This window comes from Rutidosis leptorrhynchoides, chromosome 3, assembly GCF_046630445.1.
Source record: "Rutidosis leptorrhynchoides isolate AG116_Rl617_1_P2 chromosome 3, CSIRO_AGI_Rlap_v1, whole genome shotgun sequence".
Taxonomy (NCBI): domain Eukaryota; kingdom Viridiplantae; phylum Streptophyta; class Magnoliopsida; order Asterales; family Asteraceae; genus Rutidosis; species Rutidosis leptorrhynchoides.
Window position 1 is genome coordinate 615,140,873 of NC_092335.1, and position 19,315 is coordinate 615,160,187.

A 19,315-nucleotide genomic window follows, 5' to 3' on the forward strand; every position below is an offset into this window, starting at 1 on the left:
GGTGTGTCAAATGTGTTTCAGCCAATTAGATTTTTCAAATATTTTTATATATTATTAATTAATATATTTTATACCCAATTATCAATAATATTTTACCATATCACCTATTCACAAATTTAATCTACAAATTTGACACTTCATCTTTTGACCTTGACACATCATAAAAAGTACATAATTTGACTTTAACACCACCGTCACGGTTAAAAAGCGGTGATAATTAATTACTGATATAAAATATATTGTTTGTAACCCTAATTACTAATTACTCTCTTAGAGGCTTATCTTCTCTACTTGCATCCGAAACGCAAATACCAAATTTCGAAAGAACAATGGCCGACGATGATTATGATATGGAAACCGGAGGGTAAATTAATTTACATAACACTTGTATTACTACCGATTATTACGTACTTATATTACTTAATCTTCATCTTTACATATGATTTACTTAAGCTAATAATTGTGTATTTTTGCTTTAAATAGATACGACGATGAGCCAGTGGAACCTGAACTCGATGTAAGTCGATCTGTTTATTTCTTTAATTAAGGCTGCAAACGACTTAATTTATCTATCCCTAGTTCGTGCCCTAAATCGTGCTAAAAGTTTTGAGTTAGCCGTGTATATGTGTATATCTAATTAAATTGGAATTTATAAATGATATTATTGTTGAATTGAATTCTACCTGGTTGTTGATTTGTGTGCATGTTATGTTCTAATTGCTTGCAATGATTTTTGATTTTAACCTTAATTTTCAAATTTCGAAAAAATTAGGGTTTTAATATAAAGATCCTTTGCTGCTCTAGTTTTATGTAATTTTAATTGAATGAGTAATGCAGGAAGGTGCTGAGGAAGAAATTGATGGAGATAAACAGGAAGAGGAAGATGTTCCTGATCCACTTTTAGGTGATAATAATGAATATGAAGTAGGCGAACCTGATGAAAAATCCAGGAAAACTATCAAATATATGACCAAGTATGAAAGAGCTAGAATCTTGGGTACTCGCGCTCTGCAAATCAGGTTAATTGGCTTTATATAACTTGGTTGCTTCATCAAAACATATGTATTGTAGTAGTAAAACATGCACTATTCATTGACCTTGGTAACGTGTTTGCATTTTGTTACTGGTACTTGCAATATCTTAATGAATGGTAACACGTTGCAAGGCAAAAATCTTGTATCTAACATTTGTTCGTTTCGTGGAATTCTATTTTTTGTATGGCCCCAAAAGTAGTACCGAAACCTTTGAAATGTATATACAGACAGGGGTGTCTTACTATGCGAATGTAACGATTTTGTGATGTGCATCAATGCTAATAATTTTACTTTTTGCCGGTTGGTGATTGTATTGGCGGTTTGTTTTTAAGAGGCTAAGGCTAATTTGTTTAAATATCACTCACGCAAAGGCTAGATTTGTAATTTTCTATATTGCATGTATGTTTACATCTACATTTATGAATGATAATGATAACGTATGTTGCATGTTTGAGTTGTTTCTAATGGTTTTGTTTGTTTGACCAAATGTTCAGCATGAATGCTCCAGTGATGGTTGAGTTGGAGGGTGAAACCGACCCCCTTGAGGTATGTAGTATGTATCATATTTTATATTTCATATTAAAGCAGCCTACTTTTTCTACATATGCTAAGGAGGTTTTATAGTAGCTTAGCTGCATCAAAGTAGTTATCAGAACATGAATATGAAAGATTATACGGTGTCATAATGATTTTGCAGTCCACTAGTTACTACTTCAGTTTACTTTGAGCATCTAATTGAGTGCTATTGTTGAAGTATGTGGTTTGAATGTTTGTTTTAAGAGTAGTTCGTGGTATATATTGAAGTTATTTATACATGAAATGTCACTTTTATATAAAATATGCTAAATCAATTTTTCATTATTTATTTAAATGTATTAGATTGCTATGAAGGAGCTTAGGCAACGAAAGATACCCTTCACCATTCGTCGATATCTACCGGATGGAAGGTAATTTTTCATCTCCATGTTACAGTCCTTTATACAAGTGGCAAAATGCACGAGCTGGGTGAGTTGCGTGACATCGGAATGGGTAATTATTTGTTATGGGTCGGCTTGTGTAAATATACAAGTAATTTGTATCCAATGTGTGATTCAAAAAAAAATGTTACCATGATATATCCTCATGAAATGTTACACGTGGAAAGATCAAGAGATGAGGATAAAGTTGGGTTAACACTTGTTAAAAAAGAATTATTAGGAATAAAATTTAGGAGAAAAAAACAAAATAAATGTGGATGACTGGTGACCAGGTGTTGCACGTCAACTGTTTTATGTTTTAATCCATTGACCTGCTAGATATAACATAACGTAAATTCTCCCATTCACAAGTAAATTAGTCGGAATTGCAAATGTAGCACTCAATATAACATGTCATGGTGGACTGTTCTCATAATGTTGTTTTGCAGCTTTGAAGACTCGGGTGTTGATGAACTAATCGTGGAGGACTCTTGGAAGAGACAGGTCGGCGGCGACTAATTTGTCTATGGTTTAAAACATTCTCTTCAGCTGTCGTGTTTAGAGTTGAGCAATTGTGGATGTGGATTCAAATGATCAACTTGTTACCAGCTTTGTCACTGATGCTTTAGATGTCTTTTTGGCTAAGTTTTCAATTGTGATGGTCTGCAACTTATTATTATGGTTTTTAAGCTATCGTCTTTAAGATTCAAAATGAATTTTAATATTATGCTTTTGTCTCGTCTCCAAGTCCCAAATATAAATAATCGAGGTAAGGAAAAAAAAACCACAATGTTTAACAATTTCATCATTAAAACAGACAAAATTGTGCCGTTGGTCCCTCAATTTTGTCTCTAACAACACATCTAACAACACAGGTAACCTTTATTTTTTTTTTCTTTTTTGTTTTTTTTTATCTCGTTGACCTTCATTTATCATTTTTGTGATATGAATGACCTTGAGCCTGATAAAAAAAAAGGTTCGATTCCATCAATTACAAACAAAAATAACAATCTACCATGTTAATGTGAATACAGATGGTTACGTAACAGTAAAATGAGCAAGATGTAGATGTGTTCTAGTTCCTCACTTGTGCAATACCGCATATTTGCCTACAAAACTCATCTCTTAGATTTTTATATCAACATAAAACACGAGACGTTGCAATTTCACCAAATTTACTCATAAATTAGTTGATTCAGATTAAGGTTCATCGTAAACGAGTAAGATGGGTCACATTGAAGATTTGCTAAAACGAAACATGCCAGGTTGGTTAAACAGGTGAAAGTAGCTTATGAATATATAAAGCACTCTTCGATAAGCCTCAAGAAGTTGGCTTCATAAGAATGAGTTTTTCACCATCGATAAGCTAAAAAGCTCAAAAATTCTTTGCAACCAAAAAAAGGCTTATCGCACAAAGCTAAGGGAAAAAAAGTCTCTTGCCATTTACCCAAGAACATTATAGATTATGATCATTAGTTAGATATATGTAATAAAATAAATTTATTTAAATTAAATGAAATGAAATGAAATCAAATCAAATTACTTAACAAGCCACATATTATAATTGAATGTGAAGATAGAAATTTAATGGTAAATATGTTTGTTACCATTCATCTCTTTAAGGGTGCGAGCGAGATCGGTATGACTGTGTCAACAGAGTCGGGATAGTGCAAATTTGGGAAGATAGCGATATATTTGGTGATTGCTTCGCTTAAAATACTCGGGTTTTTTCTATTAAATAAAAGATTAATAATTGTGGGGAGATTTGGATTAGGCCACATTGTCCATCCCATTGATGTGAATCTCAAAACGTGGTTTCCTGTGGAGGTAATCATTCATGAAAATTAAGCGTGGAACTTTATTCGTATTTCCCACCTCACTCTCATTCATAAGAAGTGCTTGCATCTTTGCGTTTTAACTAACAACGAATGCATAATCAGGACGTATACATGGTTAAAACTTCCAAAAATTCCATAGAAATTAATTTGTGCGGATGAGTACTGGTTCGTAATAATGGGTCACTGATACGTACGTATGGGTTGACAGGTTCGTTAGTAGAAACTAACTTTGATACGTATGATGTCTAATTGGTCCGTACGGATGTCTCACTCATCCGTATAGATGAGACTAATTCGTACGGATGACATGACATACTCATCCGTATAGATGAGACCATTCGTACCGATGTGTTGTAATTTTGATTTTAAACATTTACGATGTACATCTGATCACTTTACGATATATGTAATAGACATATTTTTGTCCAAATACATTGATTTAGTAAACAGTAAACACAATAAACATTTATGCACCAAGTTGCAAGTTTAACATTGTCGGAAATTTAGTTTTGTTTTTTTTTTCTTTCAAAATTTTTGTATTAATAAAAAGAAAACTATGAAAATGAAATGTCAACAGCAAGCGTCGATTTATTGGCGACTTGACTGACTCTTAGAGCCTAAATTAAATTTCAGGCATGATTTAAAACCCATGGATATTTGATTTTACCATTTTCATGGCGTCTTAATTTTATTTTTTATTTTATTTTATTTTTAAAAAAAACTTTTTCCTACTTGTTGGCCGGAGGTCCACTCGGAAGCAATCTCTCTATCCGTCGAATAGAGAGAGGGATGATTTTCTCTACTTTTGAGAGTGTTTTCACTCTAGGTGGAGAAATGACTTGACTTTATTCTCGGATAGGGGAAGGATTGTCTACATCTCACCTCCCCTATACACCACTTATGTGGTATTGGATTTTTTTGTTGTTGTTGTTGTCGTCGTCGTATGAAAATGAAATGTCGAGTCCTTGGCTCATTATTCCACTGCCATATTCCATACGCCATGCTACCAGTACCAATATTCCACAACTCTGGTCAAGTCGTCAAAGTCAGTCTAAAGTCAACCTTCTCTACTTGACTCAATTTGTTACGTACTATTATTATCTTAATGTATGTCAAATCATACTGTATGTTCAAGTAAATTATATACCCAACTTTACATACACATATACTAGCTAGCTCACCTGATATAAGTTTACATGCAAATAAATCAACCATAAAAATCTAAATAAAATGAGAATTTGCAGGCATCATCTATACATTTCCCTCTTGTTCTTATTCAATTTTCACTATGTCTACTCTGAATTACAATCTACTCAAATAACTACCATCAACAACCTCTACAACCAACTCCTGCAATCCAGTAATATTAATCGTACCTTCGAATGGAACGTTTCAACAAATCCGTGTTCATGGCGGGGCGTTTTTTGCACTGCAAACAATTCCTCCATCACCAAGCTTTCGCTCTCGTCTTTATCCATTTCCAACGACGTAAATAATTCTTGGTCTTCTCTTGTTTGCAGACTCGAAACCCTAACAGATATCGATCTGTCCAACAATCAACTTACATCGATCCCGCCTTTATTTCTATCTTCGTCTTCTTGTGGTGGTGGTTTGAAACTTTTGAACATCAGCAACAACAGACTGAGTGGCAATTTAGAGACTTTTCAAGGTTCTTTACAGGTTCTTGATTTGTCTCGTAACTTGTTTAATTCTGTTACTATTGACTTACAGTTTAACGAATTAAACGAGCTTCAGAGTTTAAACGTTAGTCACAACAACTTCACCGGGTCGATTCCTTCTAAATTAGGCAAGTCAATGGTTCTTCAGGAGCTTCAGCTCTCTGTAAATTCTTTCGTGGGTCCCATCTCGATCGATATTACAAAATACAACAATCTTTCTCTGATTGATCTTAGTGTAAATGAACTCACTGGGACGATACCAGAAATTGGTGAACTCTCAAAGTTGCAAACTTTAGTTCTTTCGGTCAATAATCTTGTTGGTGAAATCCCTCGGTCAATTTCAACGTTGACTTTCTTAAAACGATTTGCAGCAAACCAAAACTATCTTACGGGTTCAATCCCACAGGGAATAACTATGTACCTTACTAATCTCGACCTGAGTTATAATCGTTTAAACGGGTCGATCCCAAACGACTTGTTGTCGCATCCAAATTTACTAGTCGTTGACATGACCAGTAATATGTTAAATGGTTCGTTACCTTTCAATATGTCGTCAAGTTTAGTTAGGTTAAGGCTAGGTAGCAATCAGTTAAGCGGGCTGATACCATCGTGGTTGTTTGGGTATAACGTTGTTCCATCGTTAGCTTATTTAGAAGTCGATAACAATAGCTTAGGTGGTGTGATTCCATCTGGGTTGAGCTTATTCAAAAATCTCACACTTCTGGACTTATCCAATAATCTTCTGATCGGTTCAGTTCCTCCCGAGTTGGGCGAGTGAAAGGACCCGTTCATATACATTATAAACGATTCACAATAGTTGATTACATCGCGAGGTATTTGACCTCTATATGATACGTTTTACAAACATTGCATTCGTTTTTAAAAGACAAACTTTCTTTACATCAAAAATTGACGGCATGCATACCATTTCATATTACATCCAACTATAATTGACTTAATATTAATCTTGATGAACTCAACGACTCGAATGCAACGTCTTTCAAAGTATGTCTTGAATGACTCCAAGTAATATCCTTAAAATGAGCTAATGCACAGCGGAAGATTTCTTTAATACCTGAGAATAAACATGCTTTAAAGTGTCAACCAAAAGGTTGGTGAGTTCATTAGTTTATCATAATCCATCATTTTCGTAATAGTAATAGACCACAAGATTTCAGTTTCTATAAATATCCGTACACTCGCAAGTGTATAAAAGTATTCTATAAGTTGTAGGCACCCGGTAACAAGCCTTAACGTTCATGTTTTACCCTCTGAAGTACACCAGATCAGGTGTGTTTAAAATAACCTCGAAGTACTAAAGCATCCCATAGTCAGGATGGGGTTTGTCAGACCCAATAGATCTATCTTTAGGATTCGCGCCTACCGTACATAGACAAGTAGTTTAATGTTACCAAGCTAAGGGTATATTTCTGGTTTAAACCCACATAGAATTAGTTTTAGTACTTGTGCCTATTTCGTAAAACATTTATAAATCAGCGCATGTATTCTCAGCCCAAAAATATACATAAAAAGGGAGCAAATGAAACTCACAATACTGTATTTCGTAGCAATTATGTATATGACGGCACTGAACAAGTGCAGGGTTTGTCTCGGATTCACGAACGTATCAATATTGTGATTCAATATTGCAGGAAAGTACGTAGACGCAACAAAAATGATAAACGTTAGGTTGACCTCACGAGCAATACCCTCGATCAATACCCATAACCTTCATAGCTATAACCCATAATTTCCTTAGCTATATCCCATTTGAAAACTTATTTTGAAATCGTCTGAATATAACTCCGTCGTAGTATTTTATGTACACTAATAATATCTTGAAATAGTACTAAGTAAATATATATATATGTAATTCGATTGAGAGAGTTTAGAGAAATATATTTTCAAGTTTCTATGAAATAATGAAACCTATTGAATTCTATTTATAATAGATTTTTGAATTATTAAAGTGAATTATTAAAGTATGAATTATTAAAGTGAATTATTAAAGTATGAATTATTAAAGTGAATTATTAAAGTATGAATTATTAAAGTATGAATTATTAAAGTTAAAGTAAAGTAAAAGTAAAGTAAAGGTAAAGTTAAAATATAGTAAAAGTATAAAACTATGTACGTATAATACGCGTATAAAAATATATAATATTAATTTAAATCGTTATATATATTTAATAAAATAAAATATAAATATCGTTATCTTTATCATACTGGTTAAGTAATGAGTTGTCAAAAAGAATAGATTTCTTAAATCACAGTGGACCTCATAACATAGGCCCGTAATCATATCATAATGTATCTGATAATTCAATCATTTGATATTATCTCTTAATTCTGTCGATAAATATATCGAAACAAATATGTTCATGTAAAGTATCATATATCTAATACTTTGTTAATGTTTTCAGTTAATATTATATATTATATATACATATCTATATACACATAATTGTTCGTGAATCGTCGAACACGGTCAAAGGGTAATTGATTACATGAATGTAGTTCCAAACTTTTTAAGATTCAACATTACAAATTCTGCTTATCGTGTCGGAAACATATAAAGGTTAAGTTTAAATTTGGTCGGAAATTTCCGGGTCGTCACAGTACCTACCCGTTAAAGAAATTTCGTCCCGAAATTTGATCGAGGTCGTCATGGCTAACTATAAAAATGTTTTCATGATGAATATGAGTTGATAAATAGAGTTTTATCATCATTGAGTAATATAGATAAAATAATTTGATTACGCGAAGAGTATAAGTGAAGCTATCGCAAGAGAGTGAAATGAGTAAACGTATATTCGTTTTAACCGATAACGTAGTTATGATTGATTTTCGGAATTCATGGGATTTAAAGAAAATCTTTGCAATAAGATTTGGTTCTTCGGCGATTAAGGAAATCAGGATCTTCTTTGATTAAATGCGATAATCTGTCTCGATTTCTCTGTCTGATATTTTACTATAATTCCACCCCCTTCGTTTCTTTATTTCCACATCTCACACCTTCTAGTCTTTCTCTCCAATTCATACTTTAAAGCATTCGTTAATATGCTTCATCCAGTATTGATTCTTGATATACTCTTAACTTTCATATATGTCATTCTTCTTTTTCATCTACCACCGGAGGAAGTTATTTTCTTCTACCATTACCTTGGGGTTATTGTGTTTTTCATTCTCCCGTGTCTTTATATTGCTATACGCATTGATATACACGGTTTGTAATTTCGGGGTTGTTATCGGGTTTTATATTCTCCATTATATTTCGGAGCTTCATGCTTTCGTTTTCTCTTTCCGACCTTAAGTCAAGCGGATAATGGTCCAGAATTCGTAGATATGAATTTTTGGATGAACATAGTTAATGTTCCAAGAAGAAAATCGTAATGGCACGATCTTGATTTGGCAAATTACCAGAATATCCGAAAATATAGAGCTATCAAGATGATATGTTCTTAATATGTTTGGAAATTGGGTAGAATGTAAGAGTCGTGTAAACAGTACATGATGACAGTATGTTCTGTGAATCATCACGTTCCATTAGAAACTCAGCATGACTTACTGTAATATAATCACGTTGATCAAGTGTCATTATATTATACTAACCCATGCTTCAGTTCCCAACACTACTTCAAAAACATTCCTATTTTAAATTCAAATTTTTTTTTTAGAATTTAGAAACTAACACAGTTTCTTTTTATGTTGTAACGCAGATATTGCGAAGAGATAAAAGATTTCAGATAAGAATAGTTGTGAAAATATCTTCAGGAATATCGAAGATATTATAATAAAAGATACGATAATATGGATGATGAAGAAGATTTGTCTGTGAAGGTTTAGAATAAGAAGTAAGTTGTTTGCTAACGATTTCAGTAGATACTGAATCATTTGGATCCTTTGAAGGCAGGTTTAGTCTTTGTGATTTGTCCACAGCCTCCTTCATGGTCTGCTCAATCCGTTTTCCAGTTTCAAACCTTCTCTTTTTCTCAGCTTTACTACCATACTATTCTTTATCATCAAACTTTTGACTGTTAAAGTCGTTTACAGTTTTTGCTGCTTCATCAGCATTTTTCCAATTTCGGAGAACTAGTTCATGGTTTGGGATGTTTTTCAGAAAATTCACATCCGAAGTATGTAGGTCTAGGAGATAGACGTTATATGTATAACTTTTGACGTAAAATTGTCGCGAAATTCAAAATACTGATTGCTAATTCCCAGTAGTTGGTGTGACAATTATTGTTACAGGATGTAGGTGAGTACGTGATGGGGTTTTAATGAATAAGTATAGTGGCTTTTCGGAGAGGCTTAAGTCGAAGGTTAATGAAGTTGTTGATAAGTTTACTGCTAATGTGGCGAGATATGAAAGGTTCCCCGGTAACAATGATGAAGGGGTAATTGTTATAATAAGGTTTATTCGTATAAACAAATGAAGGTGATTTGCTGGAGCTGTGACAAAACTGTCTATTTTGGAAAGAGATTGAAAAATTATATTTGGTAATAAATATCAAAGGATCTGACATGGATACGTGTTAAACTATAACTTTGGTTTCGAGAGCTTTTCAGATGCATGACAGTGGGTAATATGTGGTTGGATCATCATCTCGCATGTCTTTAGGAATTTCGAAATGTTTGAACACATATTGTAATTGTTAATATACATATGATGTTCTAAGATTTTGAATGATACAAATATTTTTGTGAGTTCCATGAATAGAAATGAGGTTCTAGGACAGTTTTGAAGTCAAAGTATAGTTTTGAAAGATGTAGGAATCTAAGAGTGACGATTTCGGTTATATCTTGAATCGAATTCTGAGATTTCAAAATCAGAATATGTAATTAGATTTTGAATGAGTATGGTTGTTTTGATTTTTATAAAAGAATGTATATTGTTGTGAAAGTAGGGAGTATAATGGATGATTTGCTGAATCAGATTCGAAGAATGTAACATATTAATTGTGAATTTATATATCTCTCGGGTATTACCTACCCGTTAAAAAAAATTCACAATTAATATTTTGTATAAAAGAATTTTATTACAGTCTTTATGAAAATATATATGTGTATATTTCTTCAGATGTAATATTGATTTAATGAGTTAATATTAAATTAAACTCATTTGATTTATGGTTAAGGCGAGGATAGATAATTTCTAAACTTTAGAAATTACATAATCGCCGTAGAATGTTTCCCCAATGAAGTTATGAATCAATACTTCATCGTTGTGGTATTCCTAGGTATCTACATGGCGTATGACGTCGATGCTCGTGGGACAGATTGTGAAGTTGAGGTTTGCGATGCAGTTGTTGTTGGTGGTGGTAATGGTACTGTTGATGGTGGTACTGGTTATGCTGTTGGTGCTGCTGGTGGTGTTTGTAACCTTTGCACCATATTCTCCAAAGCCACTACCCGAGCGCGAAGCTCGTTTACTTCTTCTATTACACCGGGGTAATTGTCGGTTCGGACGAGCGGATAAATAAGATCTAGAATTTGGTGTATTATACAATCATGACGAGATACTCTGGAAATGAGAGAGAAAATGGTGTTTCGGACAGGTTCGCCGGTAAGTGCTTCAGGTTCATTGCCAAGAGGGCAATGTGGTGGATGAAAGTGATCACCTTCTTCTTGTCTCCAATGGTTAAGTAGATTACGAACCCATCCCCAATTCATCCAAAATGGATGATGGATAATTGTTGATCCATTCCGGTCACACTGCTTTCGGAACTTTAGTGGAATTCCATTTCGGAATCCGAGGGACTTGAACTAATGACGAATTCCATTTCGTACGATTGAATAAAGAATTTTTTTCGATATGAAATGATTTTTCGGCTATTGGGTGGTATTCTAATTATATAGAGCAAAAGGTTTCGTAGATTACGGAGGAATTTACGAAATATGTCAGTCAAAGTTTACAGTAACAGATACGCTAAGATATGAATTAGCAGATACGCTAAGATATGAATTTTGTCTATACACCATTCATGCAATCAATGCAATAAGATGTGTCTAGACTAAGAATGATAAGCAGGTAATTTCTGACAAAAATGATGAGCAAAACTTTTGACATGCAAACACGGTCGAAGTCCAGAATCACTAATGCATCCTAACGACTATCAGTTAGACACACTAATGCAGACCTGGTTCGCTAAGACCACCGCTCTGATACCAACTGAAAGGACCCGTTCATATACATTATAAACGATTCACAATAGTTGATTACATCGCGAGGTATTTGACCTCTATATGATACGTTTTACAAACATTGCATTCGTTTTTAAAAGACAAACTTTCTTTACATCAAAAATTGACGGCATGCATACCATTTCATATTACATCCAACTATAATTGACTTAATATTAATCTTGATGAACTCAACGACTCGAATGCAACGTCTTTCAAAGTATGTCTTGAATGACTCCAAGTAATATCCTTAAAATGAGCTAATGCACAGCAGAAGATTTCTTTAATACCTGAGAATAAACATGCTTTAAAGTGTCAACCAAAAGGTTGGTGAGTTCATTAGTTTATCATAATCCATCATTTTCGTAATAGTAATAGACCACAAGATTTCAGTTTCTATAAATATCCGTACACTCGCAAGTGTATAAAAGTATTCTATAAGTTGTAGGCACCCGGTAACAAGCCTTAACGTTCATGTTTTACCCTCTGAAGTACACCAGATCAGGTGTGTTTAAAATAACCTCGAAGTACTAAAGCATCCCATAGTCAGGATGGGGTTTGTCAGACCCAATAGATCTATCTTTAGGATTCGCGCCTACCGTACATAGACAAGTAGTTTAATGTTACCAAGCTAAGGGTATATTTCTGGTTTAAACCCACATAGAATTAGTTTTAGTACTTGTGCCTATTTCGTAAAACATTTATAAATCAGCGCATGTATTCTCAGACCAAAAATATATATAAAAAGGGAGCAAATGAAACTCACAATACTGTATTTCGTAGCAATTATGTATATGACGGCACTAAACAAGTGCAGGGTTTGTCTCGGATTCACGAACGTATCAATATTGTGATTCAATATTGCAGGAAAGTACGTAGACGCAACAAAAATGATAAACGTTAGGTTGACCTCACGAGCAATACCCTCGATCAATACCCATAACCTTCATAGCTATAACCCATAATTTCCTTAGCTATATCCCATTTGAAAACTTATTTTGAAATCGTCTGAATATAACTCCGTCGTAGTATTTTATGTACACTAATAATATCTTGAAATAGTACTAAGTAAATATATATATATGTAATTCGATTGAGAGAGTTTAGAGAAATATATTTTCAAGTTTCTATGAAATAATGAAACCTATTGAATTCTATTTATAATAGATTTTTGAATTATTAAAGTGAATTATTAAAGTATGAATTATTAAAGTGAATTATTAAAGTATGAATTATTAAAGTGAATTATTAAAGTATGAATTATTAAAGTGAATTATTAAAGTATGAATTATTAAAGTTAAAGTAAAGTAAAAGTAAAGTAAAGGTAAAGTTAAAATATAGTAAAAGTATAAAACTATGTACGTATAATACGCGTATAAAAATATATAATATTAATTTAAATCGTTATATATATTTAATAAAATAAAATATAAATATCGTTATCTTTATCATACTGGTTAAGTAATGAGTTGTCAAAAAGAATAGATTTCTTAAATCACAGTGGACCTCATAACATAGGCCCGTAATCATATCATAATGTATCTGATAATTCAATCATTTGATATTATCTCTTAATTCTGTCGATAAATATATCGAAACAAATATGTTCATGTAAAGTATCATATATCTAATACTTTGTTAATGTTTTCAGTTAATATTATATATTATATATACATATCTATATACACATAATTGTTCGTGAATCGTCGAACACGGTCAAAGGGTAATTGATTACATGAATGTAGTTCCAAACTTTTTAAGATTCAACATTACAAATTCTGCTTATCGTGTCGAAAACATATAAAGGTTAAGTTTAAATTTGGTCGGAAATTTCCGGGTCGTCATAGCGAGCTTAACAGATTACAAGTACTTCAACTTCAGAACAACAATTTGTTTGGTGAGATCCCATACGAATTTGGCAATTTACGGATTCTGGAAAAACTGAATATGAGTTCGAATTCGTTGAATGGTTCCCTTCCATCGTCGCTTTCAAGGTTACGAAAGCTAACGAATCTTGAGTTACAATACAACGAGCTAATCGGTGAAATCCCTGATTCGTTTGCTGATATGAACTCGTTATTGGAGCTTCAACTTGGTAGCAATAAACTGGGGGGTGTTATAAGATTACTACCAACTAAGTTGCAGATTGCTTTAAATCTTAGTCACAACAACTTTTTCAGGTCGATACCGAATTCTCTAGCTAGATTACAAGATTTGGAAGTTTTGGATCTTTCGAACAATAAATTCTCGGGTGATATTCCGGGTTTTTTGGTTCAAATGAGAAGCTTGACGACTATAGTTCTTTCTAACAATTTGCTTACAGGGACAGTTCCACGATTTGATTCCAATGTTGTCGTGTCGACAGAAGGTAATAATGTGTCAAATGTGACCCAAAACTCTTTTAAACGCGACAAACCGAATATTCAAAAGCCCGTTTTTGTAGGAATTATTGTGGCTTCAACAGTAGCGGTTGTAGCGCTTACGATCGTTGGAGTTGTGGCCCTTGTTGTGAACCCAAAATCCTCTCAACTGCGAGTGATCAAAAGCAAATTGTTGACCCTAAGGGCCTGTTTACTTGTTATCTCATTAAGTCACGTATGGATAAAAATGGCAGAATGTATATAGAATGACCATATCCATTAATCAGTGAATGAATGATCATGTTTACTTTTTGTGCTGAATAAATCGTCTGAATGATAAAAAGGACTATTATACCCTCGGACAAAATAATTGGAGCATTAATTTAATTTTTAAATGCTATAAAAATGATTACAAATGTAATAACGTCACAGTTTGGTATCTTTTAATCAGCATAAATAAATATGTGTCCATATTCCATAATAATTACTCCGTATAAACAATGAAGCTCTTCCAAGAATCAATCTATTTTCATTTCTATACGGAACCATGTGAAGAAAAACAAGATCCAATTTCAATTTTCACAGCAAGAATCGCAAAAACAAGAATCACAAATCAATTTTCAAAACATCAAAACAGAACTAAAGATACACCAAATCACAAATCGACTGTTGCGTATTCTATGTGGACTGATGCGTATTCTTTAAGATTAATATGGTGAAGAAGATTATACCAGTAGATGATAATGATACATGTAAAAAATAAGGGATTTTAGTGATAGTTCAAACCCAGGACAGTCCTTAGCTGTTCAAAAAGCGAATGAACACCTTTATCACCGTTTTCATCTCCAATTTCTTCACTTTATTCTTCGTTTTCTTTTCTAACTGAGATTTGTCACGTTTTTCGGTAACCGCCGGTGACACATCCATCATCGGAAAACACTCGCCGATTTCGGTCATCGGTGTACTTTCATCTTCAAATTCCAGTTTTCTTAATCAAGTCGGAGTACTCATTCTTTTATGATTAACACGAACAAAAGATGAAAAAAGGATAGAAAAAAAAAGATGGAAAGAAGATAAAAGGGTAAAGGTGGGAACATGAGTGGCTGTATGGGGAGTACATGGGTTTTTGTGGTGTCCCAGACATCCCCTTGGCTAGTTAAAATTAATAATTAAGGTGAAAGTAAACACCTAAGATTTCTTACCGAATAATTTTTTCAACCAAATAAGTCCATTAAGTTATAAGTAAACAGGCCCTAAATGTGATTCATAGAACTTATCTTGACTTTACAAAGTCAGTCGAGGCTACGATTCATGCGTCTAATATTGTCTTGAAAACAAGGCTTTCGACGTATTATAAAGCTGCTATGCCGTCAGGTAGGATCTACTTTGTTAAAAAGGTTAACTGGAGGGACAAGATGGTCCAACTTGGTAGCCATTTGTTTGAACAAGAACTAGATATTATTGGAAGCTTGAGAAATTCAAGTATGATGATCCCTTTAGGGTATGCGTTAACTACCAATAGTGCGTATATGTTATATGAATATAGCGAAAAAGGAAATCTTTTTTATGCTCTTCATGGAAGTTTAGGTAGTGAATTGGATTGGACAAATCGGTACAGCATTGCAATTGGTATCGCTAACGGACTGGATTTTCTTCACGAAGTCCCGTCAGGTCCAATTATACTTCTTGATCTTTCAAGTAAAGTGATTATGTTGAAGTCGTTGAACGAGCCTTTGATTGGAGATATAGAGTTATCTAAAGTTATCGATCCTTCAAAGAGTACAGGCAACCTTACTGTTCTTGCTGGTTCTGTTGGTTATGTTCCTCCAGGTATCCTTTTTCTTGTTTTACTAAGGCAGTTGTGGTCATTTTGACCCAATTTAAGTACTGGGTTGGATTTGGTTTGGTTGTGTGCCTTTCATCTCAAAGAGGTCAAAGAAAAAAAATTAAACACTGAACTTGTCAAATGGGTTTCAAAATTTTCCCAAAGTGAAATATAATACATACAACTTTTTGTATATGTACGTCTGCTATTATGTCTAAAATTGTGACTGATGTTACGTCCAATATCACGTACGTATGAACACTTATCTTTTGAAGCTACTGCATAGTTTTTTAAAGTGTTCTAGTATAAGCTCTCTTTTTGTGCAATTATATCCTGCAATTGTGTTTTTGGGTTTCAGAGTACGCATACACAATGAGGGTGACGACGGCAGGAAATGTGTACAGTTTTGGTGTGATTTTACTTGAACTATTGACAGGAAAGACAGCACTTAGTGAAGGATCTGAATTAGCCAAGTGGGTGTGTAGCCACTTAGATAACGTGGACGAGGTACTTGACCCAACCGTAAGCCAGACATCAGAAGCTACAAGATCGATGATGTTGATGGTCCTAAAGGTTGCTTTAGCCTGTGTAGATGTCTCTCCTGACGCAAGACCCGAAATGAAGAGTGTGCTATGCATGCTACTCGATGCACGAAACTGAGCCCACCCTCAACAAATTTTGGCCATATTAGTTAGTATTTCAAACTTATTGTCTAGCCGAACGCTTGTGTTCTTTAGCGAAATACAACTATATATATGCACAAAGGCAATGAATATAAAGCATATACATGGATTCAATAACAAACTTCATAAATATCATGCTAATATAATTCGGTAATGTGAATACGCAATTATCAGAAAAGGTAACAGAGCCATTTTTCTGCATAAACAACAGAAGAAACACTACCATATCAACGTAAACACGTCGATGAATCACAGCTTCCACCAGTTCTGTTTCGTTAGCAATCAAAACAAGCAACTATTGAAATCAAATTCATAATGGGTAATATTATGTAAAGAAATTAGAAACAATTAGCGAACTTGTTGTTGTTAATTTACCTTTTCGGGAAGCTGAAACCATTACAGAAATAAAATTAGGGTTTCTTCCAATCATCGATAATTACTGGAAGCAGAACAAAGAAGATGAAAATTGAAAGAGGTAAGTGACGTTGATGGAAGCAGAACAATGAAATTGAAGATTGAAAGAGGTAATTGATGCCCTAAATTTAGGTAAGGAATCGACATGTAACAGGAGTGACGTTAATTAACAAATTAACCTTTTCGTTGTAATAATCTGAATAAAACGCGGGAACACGGAAATAGGTGCACCAAGGGAAGGTGGATGGTAGTTTTCATTTATTTACTTATCAACAAAAAATGGAAACTGTAACAAAATAGTAACCGAGACAGAAATAAAACTATCTAAATGGTGATGAGACAATGGCGTGTTGAGGGTTAAGGTGACGTGTTGAGGTCGTGTTAAAATATGAAATGTGAAAAAACATATAAAAATAAGAAATGATCAAACTGAAAATGATATGTGACAACCCGCCACATTTTTTTTTCGTGCCACTAACAAGTGCCACCAACACGCTGCACTAGAGGCCAATGGCGTGTAGCGACTGTAACGACCCGGAAATTTCCGATCAAATTTAAACCTTAATCTTTATATGATTCCGACACGATAAGCAAAATCTGTAATGTTGAGTCTCGAAAATTTTGAAATTTATATTCATAAAATCAGTTACCCTTTGACCATTCCCGACGATTCACGAGCCACTATTCATAAATAGATATATATATATATATATATATAGATCTTAATTTGGAGTTATAATTTAATTATGACTTAAATATTATTATTATTAATTCTATATTTATTATTATTAATTAATTATAATTATTAAATATTGTTATATAATTTCATACGTATCTTTACCAATTCACATTTGTTAAACATCTCAATTCAACTATTTTAAATTGGTACTTTCTGTCTCCAAGAATCTGTATTATAACAAACTTCAATTCAGATATAGCCAAAAACAGATTACTAGTCGATTTCTTCCTTTACTTTATTCATTTTTTTTTTTTTTTTTTTCTTTCTCTGATCATAATTTAACAAAGCTGTCAAAAATCCTTTGGCTATAAATGACTTCGTTCATGTAACTATCACACAACATTACTCTAGCGATTAACAATCACCTAAAACCCATAACCAAACTACCACCCTTACCACATCTCTCTCTTATCTTTCTCCTGGTAATCGAAACATATGAACAACCATCATCATCTTGTCTCCATTCGTCAACACCCAAAAGCAATCACCATAACCGTCCCACTCAAACACCATTAACGAACTACCTTAGTGACCTACTCCACTCGACAACTATCACCGCTTACATCAAACCTTGATTACCATTAGACCGAACGATAGTGTTATTGTTTCTGCCCGAAACCCAACTCAATACCATCCTTCTTGTTTTTCATACGCCCATCCTCAACAACACCCATTTCAACCACCATAACTGCTCTACAGTTTATTAACCTACACAAATATCCTCTTTGTCTTATCAATTACACGTATAGAGATAATCATATGAAACGGCTATCTTTCTACTGTGATTTCCTATACGGCTAATTAAAGTAAGGCATCTATCTTCGGTTATAACCCAAAACCTTTCTTGTTGGATTACTTGTTGTTTCGATCCTGTTCAAATCAAAAACCCATAATCGAATCCTTTAGAAAACTACTACCAATATACGTTCCTTTTATCTTTAACTTGATTCTTTTACGGGTAAACGATGATTAGGAGGAAAAAGATAAACAAGGACAAATTATGGTGATGATCTTGACATACCTGCTGCTGCTACGCTGTTACTCTCGTCTGCTACAAATGTTATATCATCAATCCCTTCGGTAATTATATTTATAAAAAAAAAACATTAAGATATGATTATGAATGAGTTATGTCGAAGTCCCTTTTTGCTACTGGTTAAAAATCGAAGTCCCCACACATTATCTTTTGATTGCCGACACAACTTATCGCAGCTGGATGTTATTTCAATGAGGGCCGAGATTTGTTTTATGTTTGGCCGAAATTCTGTTTTGATTTGTTGGGCCGTAACTGTTGGGCCGTAAGGGAAACTGGGCCAATTTATAATGAGGATACGGGTTATATAGATTAATCAGGGTATTAAAACAGATAACGGGAATTAGAGGAATGGTTAGGGCTGTTTGAGTTGAACAAGAGGTCTCGGGTTCGATCCCGGGCATAGATATTATTTTTGATCCTTTTCTTGAGGTAGTTTTACTTAATAATCTCATTAAGTATTAATATGTATTAGGTATTAGTTTTATTATTGTTATTATCATCATTATAAAACTTATCAATTTTATTAAAAACTATTATTATTATTAAAAATATCATTTTTATTAAATTA

The 19,315-nt window shown here is 33.5% G+C and overlaps 2 protein-coding genes across 3 annotated transcripts; both read left to right on the plus strand.

Moving 5' to 3' along the window:
* Nucleotides 1-241: 241 nt before the first annotated feature.
* Nucleotides 242-2,728, plus strand: LOC139898913 (DNA-directed RNA polymerases II, IV and V subunit 6A-like). Of its 2 annotated transcripts, none has more exons than XM_071881714.1 (6): nt 242-364; nt 484-517; nt 838-1,019; nt 1,529-1,580; nt 1,914-1,981; nt 2,440-2,728. In XM_071881714.1, exons 1-6 carry the CDS (start codon nt 330-332, stop codon nt 2,507-2,509), a joined length of 441 nt encoding a protein of 146 aa, XP_071737815.1. In that variant the 5' UTR covers nt 242-329; the 3' UTR covers nt 2,510-2,728. The 2 variants fall into 2 exon arrangements, with proteins under 2 accessions (XP_071737815.1, XP_071737816.1); XM_071881715.1 differs by having other exon boundaries at nt 1,926-1,981.
* Nucleotides 2,729-15,307: 12,579 nt separating this feature from the next.
* LOC139898914 (leucine-rich repeat receptor-like tyrosine-protein kinase PXC3) lies at nt 15,308-17,075 on the plus strand. The gene is made up of 2 exons (XM_071881716.1): nt 15,308-15,880; nt 16,234-17,075. The coding sequence occupies exons 1-2, from the start codon at nt 15,415-15,417 to the stop codon at nt 16,533-16,535; spliced, it is 768 nt and encodes a 255-aa protein (XP_071737817.1). The 5' UTR covers nt 15,308-15,414; the 3' UTR covers nt 16,536-17,075.
* Nucleotides 17,076-19,315: the final 2,240 nt, after the last annotated feature.

What these genes read in the sequence shown, in the direction of transcription:
- LOC139898914 (XM_071881716.1), top strand. Translation starts at nt 15,415, where the DNA reads ATGCCGTCAGGTAGGATCTACTTTGTTAAAAAGGTTAACTGGAGGGAC. An exon ending in TGTTGGTTATGTTCCTCCAG is followed by an intron (nt 15,881 to 16,233) that starts GTATCCTTTTTC and finishes TTTGGGTTTCAG; the next exon opens with AGTACGCATACACAATGAGG.
- LOC139898913 (XM_071881714.1), top strand. Translation starts at nt 330, where the DNA reads ATGGCCGACGATGATTATGATATGGAAACCGGAGG. An exon ending in ACTCGCGCTCTGCAAATCAG is followed by an intron (nt 1,020 to 1,528) that starts GTTAATTGGCTT and finishes CCAAATGTTCAG; the next exon opens with CATGAATGCTCCAGTGATGG. An exon ending in CGATATCTACCGGATGGAAG is followed by an intron (nt 1,982 to 2,439) that starts GTAATTTTTCAT and finishes GTTGTTTTGCAG; the next exon opens with CTTTGAAGACTCGGGTGTTG.